Source organism: Globicephala melas, chromosome 8 (genome assembly GCF_963455315.2).
Source record: "Globicephala melas chromosome 8, mGloMel1.2, whole genome shotgun sequence".
In the NCBI taxonomy this organism is placed as follows: domain Eukaryota; kingdom Metazoa; phylum Chordata; class Mammalia; order Artiodactyla; family Delphinidae; genus Globicephala; species Globicephala melas.
In genome coordinates, this window is record NC_083321.1 from 14203637 (window position 1) to 14219029 (window position 15393).

General features: G+C 52.7%; 1 protein-coding gene across 1 annotated transcript in view; it reads right to left on the reverse strand.

Moving 5' to 3' along the window:
* Positions 1–2064: 2064 nt before the first annotated feature.
* Positions 2065–15393, reverse strand: part of CRY2 (cryptochrome circadian regulator 2) — a 33674-nt gene continuing 20345 nt past the window's right edge. The window contains exons 7-12 of the mRNA XM_030864592.3: positions 14569–14880; positions 14204–14355; positions 13879–14081; positions 13466–13558; positions 12177–12318; positions 2065–4305 (exon numbers count right to left, since the gene is read on the reverse strand). Of these exons, the coding sequence (XP_030720452.1) occupies positions 12179–12318; positions 13466–13558; positions 13879–14081; positions 14204–14355; positions 14569–14880 (900 nt within the window). The 3' untranslated portion in view covers positions 2065–4305; positions 12177–12178. The remainder of the gene's footprint in view (positions 4306–12176; positions 12319–13465; positions 13559–13878; positions 14082–14203; positions 14356–14568; positions 14881–15393) is intronic.

Consider the following 15393-nt stretch of genomic DNA (forward strand, 5'->3'; position numbering starts at 1 on the left):
CTTGCATTAGTGACAAGAGTCCTAAGGTTTGATTTTTCTCATCTGTGAAATGGGAACAACAATGGTCCATCTCACGGTTGTGAGGATGAAATGTGATACAAATGTGTTGTCACTGGAGGCTGGGAACGCCCCACCTCCAGCTGGGAACCAGGGCTAACCCCACCCTGTCCCCTTACCTTGAGGGGACCCTCTGTCCCAAGAACTCTCCCCAGAGTGTCTCCTCACTAAAGATTGACTCAAGCCCCCCTTCAGCCCCAAACACCTCTAATGGTGAATTGAACCCTTCCTTTTGGCTTCTGACTCTCAGCTTCTCCTCCCTGTGTCAGGACTTTCTGCTTTCTCCCTCTCCTCATTTAGCAGCTCAGTTGCATTTCCTGCCGAGCACCCCCTCTGTGCACCCAGACGCCCCATAGCCAGCTTCTCACGTTCTCAGACTTGGGGCCTGTCCTCCTGCCCCCACAGTTGACTTCTTGGGATTCTTCCGGTGGTTTTCCTGCTCCTCCCAGCACCTCTGCCCCTGCTAGGTTTGGGCCATGGTTTCTCCTGGTCTTCTCTCCCCTAAGAGGACTAAGCCTGTGAGCTCTTTCACGGAGCATGGACTTCTGGATACTCGGGCTGCTGGCCACGGCGAGGCCCCCAGCTTTGGTGGGTCATAGAGCCTCTGGCCAATCCTCGCTGGCTTGTCTGGCCAGCTGAGAACCACAGAGGTCCTGTCCTTCTGAAGAAGGGGCAGAGCAAACTGCTTCACAGCTGTGGAATCCTATTTGCAAATCTAGACTGCCCACTGGTTGTGCCACCCAGTGGCACGACCCTTTGATTAGCACCCAGAAAGGAGCAGCAGGCACCTGCCCCACAGTAAGCAACCCCCGAGCTCCAGCCCCGAGAACATTTCACTACTTAGAGCCGAAGGCCTTGCTGCCTCTCTTCTCCCTGCCCCTGGGCCCAGAGGGGACACTTCACCTTTCCTGTCTTGGCTCAGGCTCCTTTCACTACACCCAAATGGTAACCACCTGCTGCTATGGTGCTGACTTTTCCTCCCAGGGAAGCAATTTTGCCATAGCGGCTAATTGTTCCTTAGAGTGTGTGCTTCTCTACGAGGGAGGCTCCTCAGGTCAGGAGCGTGTGCGCGCGCATACGCAGGTGTGTGCGTGTGTGTGTGTGTGTGTGTGTGTGTAGGAAAACTCCATCTTCCAGAATCTTTTGCTCAAGAACAAAGGTATCTTAGCTTCCGTGGCCAAACCAAAGCCACATTAGAGAGAAGCCAGGAGAAGGGAGAGAGGGAAGGCCAGGCCCAGGTGTCAATGGGAAGGGGGCCATCAGGAGCTTCAAAGCAGAGCTGAGAATGAGACGTGTCCCAGGGTCAAGTTCCTCCTTTTCCCCTTTCTCACTCTGTGCAAGGCAGCTTGTGATTTTCTTGGCCTGGCCCGAACCCCATCCCACAAGAATTTGGGGTGTGGGCTAACAAAGCTCTCATGTCCAGGGGTCCAAGACTAGAGACCCTCACAGGAAAGTCCATGCACACCATAGAGAGGGGCCGCTCTGGCCAGATGGCACGAGACAAAGTCAGCATCCAGGCTCTGGGCTTGTCTGTGGGCAGATCTGACTACGTGGCCAGAGCCAGAGGGCTTGCATCCCCTCTGCACCAAGCGGTTGCATCTTACGTGGCTGAGTTGAGGTAAAGAATGGATTGAGGGCCTGGAGGGGGCCCTGCCATTGACTGATCCCCAGCCTGGGGGTGTTTAAGTGGGCCGAGAGGCTGGGTCACTGCAGAACAGCACTCAGGAACCGCATCCTGGCCCTGGCATGCTCCGTACCATTATGGCCGACTGACCTCCAACTCTGACCAAGCTCTGGAATTTACACCACTAGGTGCCCCAGTTGCTCAACTAGGAGCCTCCCCGATCCTCCATCTCCCATCCACTCCTCCCTGCCACCTCCAAAGTGGGCTAGAGCCTCCTGGTTCAGCAGAACCAAGACGGTCTGGCCTAAGGCTTCACGCGGGCTAAGCCCCACTGCCTCCCAGTCCCCAGACCTCCCGCAAAACTGACAACAGCACAACTCTGCTCAGACAGGATCAGACATTTATGGAGCACATGAATATTCACAAACTGTGGGAGAAACACACCTTCCCAGCAATAGAAAATCTCTGTATAAAGTGCATTTGGCCTGCGACCATCTCCTCCCCATGCTGGCCCTTGGATCAGGATTCGGGGCAATGCTCTGCAGGAGCCCCCAGGGACACCTGGGCCAGGAGACGGGAGGCGCGAGGCGATTGTGGAGCTCCAGGCCGCTGGATGCACCCTCTCCTCACCCTGCCCCTCCCAGCTCCCGAGTGGACACATGCCAGGGACGGTGGAGATGTAGGGGGAGGTGGTCCTGCCAACTTGTACCTTAGGGAAGAGAACCATCCTTAAATGGGCAGGAAAACGGAATCGTCCTGACATGTGAAGGTGCTGCTAAATAAATACTGACTCTGGCCCTAAGCCCTCTGGCCTTCTCAGTTTCTCAGACTAGCCCTTCCAGGCTTGCTCTACTCTCCTTCTGACAATAGCCCCTGATTCTCTTTCCCCTTGGCTGGGGCTAAGGGAACAGTGAAGCCCCCAACTCAATGCTGCAGAAAAAGCCATCACCGGTGCCCTGTTCTCCCCACATGATTATGGGACATTTCTAGTGAGGGTGACATACATACAACAGTTGGACTCTAAAGGCAGCTCTCTGGCTGAGAAAGCCTGAGGACGTCTCAGGAAGAAGCCTGTCGATGTGCTGGACAGATGTAGGAGGCAGGGGCCTGACCCAGGGTTCTGGTCCCAGGACAGAGGACAGTGAAGGGCAGGGCTGGGGCCAGGGGAATGAACAGCTCTGAGGCCGGCGAAGGTCACAGGGGAGGTAGAGAGGAGAAGGCCCAGAGGCCAGCTTAATGTTACATGTGAGGACAACGATCCCAAGAGGAACTGGCCTCTCAGCTACACACGCACACACGCACGCACACGCACGCGCGCACACACACACGTGCACGCACACACACGCACGTGCACACACGCTGTGGCTCAAGTGCAGGCCATGGGTGGAAGGAAGACTTGCTCCAGCTGACCGCACAGCCCTCCTTTTCATGGTGTCTTTCTCAGCACAGCCCCGACCGTGGGAGGCTGAGGTGGGAGGCACAGGCTGCCTCTAGAATGCAAGGCCTTGGCTTCTCTGGGTCAAACCTCCCACCTGCTGCTTCCGGAAGGCTTGGTGCGCTGGGTGGGATCTTGGCTTGGGTCTTTCCCAACTGTCCCTGGCAGTCCACCTGCCTGGGTCTTTGATGTCCAGCTACTGGGAGAGCTGGTGTGGCAGCTTGGTTCCTGACCAGCCCCGGGCAGGCTGTGGAATCCTTCAAAGCGCAGACTAGAATGGCTTCCCTGGCTGGTGTCAGCTGAGCCCGGTGGCAGCACCGAGACGCCATGGAGTGTGGCGAGAGGCGCCACGGGGCTTCTGCCACCAGGAACCTGGCCTCCGCCCGGTGCAGGCACTTGAGCCTCCAGTCAGCTTCTGGGGAACAGTAGTGAGAGCCGGCCTTCTCCTTCTAACCTCAGCTTTTCAGGCCCGAGGAGGGAGATGTTCTTCTCAGCTATCATCTATGATACTGTGCATGCAGCACCCCAGTCAGGCGCCTGGCTGTACTTCTGCACGATGATGCAAAGTTTCCAGATCTGTCTACAGCCGCGTGCTCAGTCCCAGCTCCCCAAGGAAGAGTCCGGAGAACCCAGTGGCAGGGAATTTTAAAATAAGAAGCCAGGCCAGGTGACTATGTCTGGACACACCCGTCCCCTCCAGCCTGCCCAGGAACTCAGCAGAACCCTAGCTGCCGCTAGAATCCCACACTCTGGACAAGAGCCAGAAATGCTTCCCCTGCTTGGCAGTCTGACATGAGGGAGGGAGGGAGGGAGGGTTGGGGGGGCAGATGCCAGGATCCCAGCTAAGGTCCCACCACTCTAATATTCAGACAAGGCAGCTGGCTCACAGGGACAGGCTGGGGTGAAAGTCACTGCCATGACCTCTAGCCTGGTGTCCAGAGGCTGAGGTAAGCTGCTGCAGGTACTCCTCCAGCCCAGGCAGTGTTCGGAGCCACAAGAGTGCAAACAGACGCACGCACACGCACACGGGCAGGCACTCCTTCCTCGGCACACGCGCACACACACGCACGCGCACACGCACGCACACGCTTGCTCCATCTCGAGGTGATCAGCTGCTCTGCAGGCTGCACTCTGCTGCCACGGTGGCTGCTCGGGCACCCAGGCTTTGCTCAGCGTCACGGCACTGCAGCTGAAAGAGAAAAACAAGGGCAAAAGGGAGCGTTCAGAGGCTCTCAGTTGCCCAGGGACACAGCTCCTCCAGCTGCTTCTCTGGGGAACTGGGAAGAGCCCAGAGCAAACCGAACGGGCCACGGTACCTGGGGACAAGGTTGTTGCTGGGATGCCAGCGGGTGCCTGAACACTGGCCCTCTGGGGTGCTGACGTGGACAAGCTGTCCCCCGCGGACCTCTGGGCCTCCTCTGCCCCTTGCCTGAGAGCAGCAGAGGAGGGGGAGAAGGCCACGGACAGTCACCTGAGGCCTTGGGTAACACTTGCTCAGATATGACAAGGGCAGTTTCTGAATCAAGACACAGCGGCCGCTGCCAGAGATGGAGAATCAGATAAAAATGGCTGGAACAGAAGCCAGCCGGGACCAGTCATCTTGAAGGTGAAGGCAATGCCTGAGTTCACAATCAGCTGGTGAGCAAATTTCCACACAGAGATAAGAGAACCCTGGCCCTGTGCTAGAAGACTGAGGGGCGGGGAGAGGAGACGCAAGGATGACTCATTTTAAAGATTTATAACATCCTGAATCTGGGGCAGAGGGAAGAAAAGGCCTCATGTCTGACAACAGAGGACAGGGTAAGCCCATCATAATGCTGGGTTGCCTGTTGAAATAGGTCTAGTTGTCTGAGAGAGTAAAGAGACATGCAGGGCTCCGTTAAAAGTTTGTACCTTTTAAATGATGGTCAGACAGATAATAAGAAGGAGGCTTACTGAGCCCACTATGGGCCAGGCACGATACACTTGTGTTATGGCTGAACTGCGTCCCCCCAAATTCATACACTGAAGTCCTAACCCCCTCAGAATGTGACTGTTTTTGGAGAGAAGGTCTTTAAAGAGGTAATTAAGTTAAAATAAGGTGCTTAGGGTGGGCCCTGATCCCAAATGACTGGTGTCCTTATAAGAAAAGATTAGGACACAGACACGCACAGAGGTGAGACCATGTGAAGACAAAGGGAGATGGCAGCAATCTACAGGCCAAGGAGAGAGGCCTCAGAAGAAACCAACCCTGCGGTCAACTTGATCTCAGACTTCTAGCCTCCAGAACTGTGAGAGAATAAATTTCTGTTGTTTAAGTCACCCAGTCTGTGGCACTCTGTTGTGGGAACCCAAGCAAACTAATACAGCTTGCGATCCCATGAACCCTGAAGATATGGCTTCCAGTTGTACAGATGAGAAAACGGAAGCCAGAGAGGGTAAGTAAATTGCCCAAGACTAGAGCATTCAGAAGTGGCGGAGCCAAGACAGGAAACCGAGGTCTGTCTGATTCCAAAACCTGTATTTTTATCACTAAGTAATCTCTATATTATAGTATTGCTCATTAAGACTTTTAGAGGATATAAAAAGAAATCAACATGATGGCATGAAGACTAATATCCAAGCAACATAAATGGAAGTTCAGACATTAACAGAAAAGGGGAAATGCTCTCAAGAGTCCAAGACATTGGAGTCAGAGATTCAAAATCAGTCTTCTGACACATGCGACCCTTTTCAGAGAAATGTTCAATCTGAAGAAGATTTTAACTGGATGATGATAATTTATCTAGAAGCTGGGAAAAATCAAGAGCAAACGTAGGAGTGGGTGGGTACCTGTAGGGGTCAGTACTGAGTGCCTCTTTAAAATATTTTCAACAATTTTTCCTTTAAGCTTGTACTATAATAACCTAGCCATATTTTTTCACTACGAATAAATATATTTGTTAAATATAAAGTGTACATACGTTTATTGAAACATGCTGATGGTGATATATATTCTATACATAGACCTCTCTCTGGCCCATACTGTTAAGCCAAAGAGATGACTATTCTTTTGAAACTGAAAATTTCAGGCTTGAAGAGTATACACAACAGGTCCTCCTACCTACTACCTCCATTTCTCGTGTTTTCTGCACCTTCAGGAATGGGGGAAGATAAAGAGTGCTTTAAGATTCCTTAGAACAAGGGCTCTTACTCTGGGGGTTCCTGGATCCTTAAGGGGTCCAAGGATAGGCTTAAGGGGCAGTCCACGAAGACCAGGAAGAGAAATGTGTACATTTCTCTGTGTGTGCAAACAGGTACAATTTTCTGGGAAGAGGCTCCATCCTTCATCAGACTCTTCAAAGCATGGGTAACCCAAAGAGGGTTTAAGAACTGATGCCTAAGCTTAGAAGATATGGGGGTGAGGTGCAGTCAGGTGGCTATAATAATAACAACAATTCATTCAGACCTACGCTGACTTGGGTGTGGTCTAGGTATGGAGCAGACTCATGAAGGGAGGTGGCAGTGTCCTGGCCTCAGATAAGCCCCAGTGACCCACGACCCTCTATGATGGGTTCAAAAACCCAAACAGGGGGCTTCCCTGGTGGCGCAGTGGTTGAGAGTCCGCCTGCCCATGCAGGCGACACGGGTTCGTGCCCCGGTCCAGGAAGATCCCACATGCCGTGGAGCAGCTGGGCCCGTGAGCCATGGCCGCTGAGCCTGCGCGTCCGGAGCCTGTGCTCCGCAACGGGAGAGGCCACAACAGTGAGAGAACTGAGTACTGCAAAAAAAACAAAAACAAAAACAAAAACAAAAAAATCCGAACAGAAAACCAAGGTTTGGAAGAACCAGCTTACCCTTGTCTACAAAGCTAGTCAGAGGCCTGTTCAACTAGTTACTCAAGTTGCTCCATCAGCAGATAATTAGATGGTCCCTGTGCTCTTGTTCTCAAGCTAGGGCATAAGTCTGCAGAAAAAGGGGGATGCGGAAATCAGATGAGGCCTTGCAGGAAAATGATGACAGCAGCACTAAAAGAAAGGGAAGAACAGCTAGGGGAGAGGCACTAGGGAAAAATCAACTCATAAAACATGCGCTAAAAAAAAAAATCAATCTCACGATTGTCCAACTCTTTCAACCTGTCATTAATACAAGAAGCAGAAGTGGCTGGAACATAGAATAAGTGAACGAGCACCTCCCTCAGTGTGCCGATGTCAGTTAGGACGGCCCCCCTGGGTACCTGTGCCCTCACACCCCTTCCCACCCACTGGATGCTAACAAGAAACCCAAATCTGCAAGTCCACCCTTCCCCAGCTCCCAGCCCAGGAGGGGAGTGTGGATACCGTGCGCGCGTGAGCGTGTGTCAGCAGAGGAGACACGACGGCTCAAGGTCGGGAAGAAACTTTGTTTGGAGCCTGTAACCAGGTCTCAGAGGTCACCCCTCGCCACCACACGGGGTGAGTCACAGCGCCCAAGAGCTCGAGAGGGGCAGGGGGTTTGCTGCCAGCTCCCAGTTAGGAGCAGGGAAGGCCAGAGGTGCAGCTGGGCCTGGATGGGGTACAAAGCTGGGCTCTTAGCTCAGTCTCATTCCTCATGTCAACTACACGCCTGCCCTTCCTGCACCACAGAAATCACATGGCAAAGGGGAGGGGACGTCCATTAGTCAACAGCTTCTTAGTAAGTGCCAGGGAAAGTGTGAGGGGATACCAAGTCCCAACTACTTGTTTCAGGAACTGAGAGACAGAGAGGTGAGAAGAACGTGTGCGAAGGCCCCCGGGCAGCGCGCAGCACGATGGGGTTTCTGACCACCACACGGCCTCTGCTTCCACTGGGCAGCATTTTGCAGATCGCCCAGTGCCTTTCACACACATTATTTCACGTGAGGAAGGATATACACGGAACAAATGTCAAAGAGACAATGAAGAGATTCCAGAAATCAGGTTTTCCTCAGCGAAGCCCCAGGGCTAACCGAGCTTGGGTGAACTTTGGCGGAGGAGGGGAAGAGGTGATCCTTGCCATGAACCCTTTATATTCAGTGGGCTTCTCTCAACAGATCACCATGTACCAGCAGAAGGACAAATGGATCACGTGAACTGTTAAAATAATTAGACCAATAAGAAAACTCTGTACACAATTGGAGCCTGCTGGAGTCCTGAGCAGTCAGCAGCTTTGGGGATTACGGGGAAGCAGCTGAAATGAGAGCTATTTGGCGCTGGCTTAGTTTTCAGTTTAGTGAACATCGTACGATAACCAAATACAGAACAGATACTGATGTGGGTTTGAGGTAAACACAGAACCGACTGATATCAGGGTATGTTTTCCCACAAGATCAGTTTACATCATTGTCTGGCGCAGGCCTGAGGCATTAGAAATAACAGAATCACAAAACTATAGAGGCTGGAGCTAAACATGGCCTCAAAAGGTCCATGATGGAGCCTTCAGGCTGGTAAAGAATGATTATTCACACCTTATAGCTAAAGCATCTCAGAAAGGTTATGAATTCTGCCCTAAGTCACAGAAGTAAAACTGACAGAGAGGAGAGGGGGAAGGGTCAATACGACTGTATCAACACAGGCCCTGTGGCCACTGCTCTGTGGTCCATCCAGCTCAGCGTGCTGGCCCTGACCAAAGTAACAGTAACACAGTCAAAGACACCCTGAGAAGCATATGCAAAGGTGGTAATGTGATTTCCCCTGCGTGGTGCATTTCACTCATTCAAAGGCTTTTCACATATGGTTTTTCATTTTCTTTCCCCAGTGCGTATGCTCGATGGGAGGGCAGGTGACAAGATGCTATTATCACTGTTTTACTGACGAGGATGCTCAACATCTTTAGGCCCAGGTGCTACCACCAGTACACAGAGAAGCACACGTTTCACTAAGAAACTCTCTTCTCTCAGGGTTTCCAAAGAACATGAGTATCTGTCCTGTCCTCTGACCTCCTGGTCCTCACTTCCAATCAATCAGCCATGATTAAGGGCTAAACCTTGAGAATCAGTCCGTAAGATCCCAACAGGCTGACGGATATCTCCTCGACTACAAGGCAAGAGACCAGTGCTGACCTCTGCACCCTTGTAATGTCCACTTGGAATCACCACCACAGACTCTCAGCTGGCTCTCTCCTCCCACCATTTCTTCTTAGGTCCCAGCCCAATGCCTGGTTAATCTTCCAAAAATGCCAATTTGATCATTCACTCTCCTGTTCCAAAATGCTCCTTAGTTCCCAGAGAGTACACCAAGGACTCCATCTGCCTGACATTAAAGAGCCTCCATGATCAGACCCAACTGTAACCTTATGTTCTTCTAAAAAAATAATAATAACAATATCCATAATAATAATAATAGCTACCACTTTATTTATGAACTTACAAGGCAGGCACTGGGCTAAGTGCCCTGTATAGCGTAGACAGTTATCGACCAGTATCTACACTTCCTAGCTAACAGAATCTGGATTTTGTTCAGTGAGTCATGGATGTGGCCCAGACAATGGGTCAGGAATGGTCTAAGTCAGTGATTCTCAAAGTACAGTCCCAGAACAGCAGCATCATCAAACTGCTGCAAATTTTTGCTGCATCGAAAATTTGCAAAAATGCAAATTCTCAGGTCCCACCCCAGACCCACCGGATCCGAACCTCTGGGGGTGGGGCCCAGCCATCTGAGGCTTAACAAATCCTCTAGGGAATTCCACTGCTCACTCAGGTTGGACATCAGTGGTCTAACCAATCCTGACACTCCACACCCCTATTTCCCGGCTTTGGGGAGGCTCTGTGACTCAGTTCTGGCTCACGAGGCCAACGTGAAAAGCTGGGGAAGGGGTATCCTGGGAAAGCTTTTATTTTCTTGATGGAAAAGGAAGAGAGGCATCCCCTGACAATCCTCATAATATAAAACTGCAACCTCCACTGTGCCCCAAACTTTCTACCTTCTTACTCGACTTTATTTTTTCTTCATACCACTTAGGGCTTCTTGACACATGATGTATCTATTTGTTTACTGTCTGTCTTCTCCCACAAAGATGCACCCAAGAGGGAAGGGACGACTTTGTTAGTCTTGTTCACAACTATATCCAGTGCCTACAACGGTGTCTGGCAAATCGCGATCACTTGACATGTTTATTGTATGAATGAGTGCAGCTGTCTCTGCGTTTCCTTCTCTTTCTTGCTTTGAACAAGGAGTTGATGGCTGAAGCTGTGGCAGCCACCTTGAGGCCAGGAAACAAGAGAATCTCAGAAAAACTGGCTCTGACACTGTTGAGCCACCAAACCAAAACTAGCAGCGCCCAGCTCTGGGCCTTTTGTTCAGTAGGAAAACCAAATCCCTCTTTGTCTTAGACACAGTAGTCAGGTTTTCTGCAACTAGCAGCCCCACACATCCCTGACACATACATTTCATCATTTAATCCTTGCAACAAGAACCTAATTTTTGGTGAGGAAACTGAGTCTCAGAGCGGTTAAGTAATTTGTACAAGATCATGTAATCATTAAGCTGTTTTTCTTGTTGGAAATGCTCTCCTTGCTGTCTAAATCCAATTCATCTTTTGGGTCCCCTAGGGTAACCTTCTGTGTTGTACTCCCTGATCACTCTGGCCCACCAATAACTGTCTCGTGATAAGCTGGTAGAGTCTGTATCATTTGTCTAGGAATTACAGGTTATTTGTCTTGTTTTTCTAAGTAGACTATTTAACCCTTGTGGATGGGCATCGTACCACATTTTTTTTTTTTTGCGGTACGCGGGCCTCTCACTGCTGCGTCCTCTCCCGTCGCGGAGCACAGGCTCCGGATGCGCAGGCCCAGTGGTCATGGCTCACGGGCCCAGCCGCTCCGCGGCACGTGGGATCCTCCCGGACCAGGGCACGAACCCGCGCCCCCTACATCGGCAGGCGGACCCTCAACCACTGCGCCACCAGGGAAGCCCCGTATCACATTTCCTATGTCTTATGCTCCCCTTCCTCACACACTTGCTGGCAACAGTTTCAAGCTGAATTGGATGCCATTACCTCTGAGGAACCATGACCCAGACATTTAACCCCTCTGTTCTTTAATCTTCTCACCTGAAAGTCAGAGTATCACCCTGGAAAGTTCCAGGTTTGTAAGACAGAATGAACTATGCTCAGTACCACAGAGTTAAGAGGTAACTAAGAGAACAGTACCTAAGGTTGCTGGTACTCCCAGAACAAGATAACAGATCTGTCCACCTGCAATGTCTAAGACGAAGAGCCTAGTAAAGAAAAGGGCCCAGGCATCAAACACTCGCCGTCTCACTGGCATTCAAGTCTAGGTGTGCAAACCAGTTGGCCTCACCTGGCTTGAAGTAGAGGGTTTAGAAAAAAGAATTGGCTCCGTGGAGAAAATCACCCTCCAACCTAATGATGCAGACGGCACATAAGGAACAGCCCGAGATGATGACTGAAAGGGGACAGTAATTTATATCTCCCCCAGAAAGGCATAAAAGGCCCTTCTTGCTCTGGGGAAGGAAGAGCCAGGTTTTTGTTTTTGTTTTTTGAGACATTCGGGGGCTTTCAAGGAAGATGAGCACTGCCAGGGAAGTGCAGAGCTGAAGCCACAAGAAAGGCACGAATGGAGGAGTGGCTGTAAGAGGCACAGGCGATAGGGAGCCTGGGTCTTCTGGCCCTCAGGTGGGGCTGGGCTAAGTGAGCCTCCAAACGTCCCTAAGCCTGAATTCTGAAGGTAAGTGCTGCCCTCTGCTGGCCAGCCTACAGGACACAGCCTGTCGGGGCGATGGCAGAGGGGCCTGGAGCACCCGCAGACCCTGCCCTGGGACTCTTTCTCCCACAGCTTCAATCGGGTCTCTGCTTTCTTTTTCTGGATTTGGCTTACTTTGATAGGTAGCAAGAGTCAATTTTTTTTCCCCTTAGCTGGCAAAGAAAGAACAAGGCTTTATCTTTAAACTCTCTTTTTAGTATTAGAAGGTATAGAAGTCAGGATGGTAGAATTTGAGCTGAAACCCTAGAAAAGCCCCCGGCGCCTACCAGGTTTTAATCTAGTTTGTGGGTTTTAACCTTCAGCTGGCAGGGCAGTTCTCCACACTCACCCCACCTCTCTCCCACGCCCGTCCCTGAAGCTGACTCTCAGCTGCTGTCACTCACTCTCAGACATCCTTGCTCAGCAGCTCCGAGGGGGGCAATCCTGCCACCCTGGCCCGTTTGCTGAGTTCTTCACCAGGTGGCTCCTCCGCTGCTCCCAGCTTGCGTTTGGGGGACGCTGGGCCACTGGGTAGTGGTCTTGGGCCTGTAGGGAAGCAGGTCAAAGTGTCACACAGACTTGTGTGTGGAGCCAAGATGACGCTCAACAGTGTAGCAGCAGCTCTTTAGGGGGAGGGAGCCTGCTCACCAATGCAACCAGCACGCTGCTTCTCAGACCTGCCCCCTGGCCTTCCTTCCAGCAGTGACTCTGCCTGGAAACATCCAAGGAGAGCATAACCAGGCCTGCTGGCAGTACAGCCAGCTTTTGGGCCCCAATTCCCATGGGCTCCAGGCCAGAGACTGATTTGGCCTGTCTGCCATCCTCGCGCTGAAGGTGAGGCATTCCCTCCGTAACTGGCCTCCTGAAGCCAGAATGAGCAGTGCCGTAACCCGGGGAGCCAACCTGGCTGGGCAAACTAGAAACTAGAAAAAGCCCTGACGTTCTTGCCGGTCTGAGCTCGCTGATCTTCGTCCCAGAGCCGAAGGGCAGAGGTTAAGAACACAGCAAGGCCATCTACTCCTCTCTCCCGCCACCTGCCTGGACAACTACAGTCGCCTCTTTTCCAGCCTCCTATACTCGGGGGCTCTTGCCCACACTGTGCCCTCCACACAGCAGGCAGAATGAGCTTTCTAAAACATAAACCAGGTCACGCCTCTGCCCTGCTGACCCCCGTCAGTGCCTTCTCCCTGCCCTGACGACGGAACCCTAATCTTCCTCGTGGACGCCGAGTCTACGCGCTGCTACTCCTGCTGTGTCCGTCCTCCTCTCGTTCCAGCTCCTCACTCAGAACACACCAGCCCCACTGGCTTCCCTCCTCTCGTTCCTGGAATGGGTAAGCTTGTTTCCATCTCTGGGTCTTTTCCTGCTCTTCCCTTTGCCTGGAATGCTCTTCCCCCTGTTCTTAGAAGGCTGGCTCTGCTCACTGCATGGGGCCCTGGTACTCCATCTAAAGTAACCCCCTTCCCCAGCCCTCTTTTATCAGGTCATTTGATTTTATTTTCCCCCAAAGCACTTGTTATCTGACATGATCCTGCACAGCTCCTTTACCATCTGTCTCCCCAGGTGGAATACAAGTTCTATCGGGGCGTAACTTGGTTCTGGTCTCCATCCTCAGCCCTCAGTGACTGAAGTGGGAGTAGCTCTGCAGTGCCCTTGGGGTGGGCACAGGCCACGGGAGGCTGGCTGTACTCACCTGCACTGCTCATGCCCCCAGCCTGGCTCGAGCTGGGCTCTGCCACTGGATTGCTGAGGTCTTCCATACAGGAAGGGACAGACGCCAGCAGACCTGGGAAAGAGGTAGGGGGATAATCAGAATGCAATCTCACAGGACTGTACAGGGCCCCAGGGCAGGTAGGTAAAAGGCAGGGGGTGCTGGGCCATGACATCAAGGTTCCATCGCTTCCCACTGGCCACAACTAATTCAGAGAGGCCTGATCCAGCCCAGCCTGTGTGGCCTGTGCCCGGGAAGTCAAGTCAACAGCCTGGAAGACAGTGCTCGGCGGCCTCCCTTTGCAAACATCTGGGAATCTCTACGCCCCGAGCCTGTAGGTGTTGTCCTTCCCTTCAGGGAACTAGGGGGTGGCAGTCAGAGTAGGGGCTCCTTACAGAGTCCCCGGTAGCGGGAGAGCTGCTGGTAAATCTGCTTCATCCGTTCAATGTTGAGCCGGCTGGTCTCGGCGTGGTTGACGATGGGCCGTGGGTAGTCCACACCAATGATGCACTTGGCTGCCTTCTGAATCGACTCTGGGGCATTCCAGGGCTCATAGATGTATCGAGAGGGGAACCCTTTCAATTTGGGCAGGTATCGCCTGAAACATACACACCAGACGACCCATCAGCACGCTGGAGTCTCCTTCAAAGGCCAAGCATATCTCACCCTAGGAGGAAGCCAAAGTGGTCAGAAACCAGAGAGCCTGGTCTGCACCCTCACCTGATGTAGTCTCCACTGGGGTCCGTGCGGCGGCCAAAGCCCACCGGGCAGTAGCAGTGGAAGAACTGTTGGAAGAAAGCACTGCAGGACAGCCACATCCAGCTGCCTGCGTTCACGCTGAAATCTGCATCCAGGAGCAGCTCATCAAATACCTAGATGCAGGGAGGGTGGGACAATCAGCCTCCTTGGGCACCTACGGCCATGGTTCCCCCAAGTCACCACACACCCTGCGGAGAAGGGAGCCAAAGCCTTCTGCTGAGGGCAAGCCAAGAAGGATCTGGAGGGAACCTCCTGGACCCAGGGTCCCAGCCCATCCCCCAGCCCAAAAGGGGCTGCCCTGGGCTGCCCGATGAGAGAGGACTCACCCGGACCCCGCTCTCCCAGCTGACCCAGAGGTCCCCGCGCGTGAGGAAGCAGGCCACAGCGTGCCGGGCCAGATGGTGGATCCAGCCCTCCTGCCTCAGTTGGGTCATGATGGCGTCAATCCAAGGGAAGCCTGTCTTGCCCTCGGCCCACTTGGCCAGGGCCTCGGGGTTGCGATCCCAGGGGATCTGGATGCAGATGGGGTTCCCCTCCATGCGGTCAAACCTGGGGTTGTTGGTGGCCGCCGTGTAAAAGAACTCTCGCCACAGGAGTTGCCCAAACAGGGAGAGCGGGGGTGTGCTGCTCCGCTTCACCTGGTGGGGTGGGACAGCACGTGGATACAAACGCTTGCCCAGCTATCAGCGCCGTGCCACTCAGAACTTCCCCACAAAGGAATCTGGAGCTGCCATGAACTTGGTGGCTCCAAGCCCCTAGATGCGTGGAGGAGAAGGAGAAGCGGCAGGGTGTGCTGCAGACTGAACCCTGGGCCCTGGCTGTGCCCACTACTGCTCAGAGCCCTGAGGATGGCTGCGGAGCAGCAGGCAGTGGAAAGGGATAGCGCTGCCGGACTCTGCACTGGGAACCAAACTCCCAAACAATGGTCATGATCCTTGCCCTCGAGAGTTCCTGTTGGGCTCCACTTTCTAAAACGTCAAAGTCAGTTTTCTCATCAGCACACGTAAAAAATGCTCAGTCTAGATTTTGGTTAAATAAGTTATGCCCAACAGCCTGGATCTGGGGCCATGAAAGAATTAAGACATCAGACTGCCAAGCAAATAATAATCTTCCTAAAATCACAAGATTACCCACCAAGCGGGCAAAGTTAC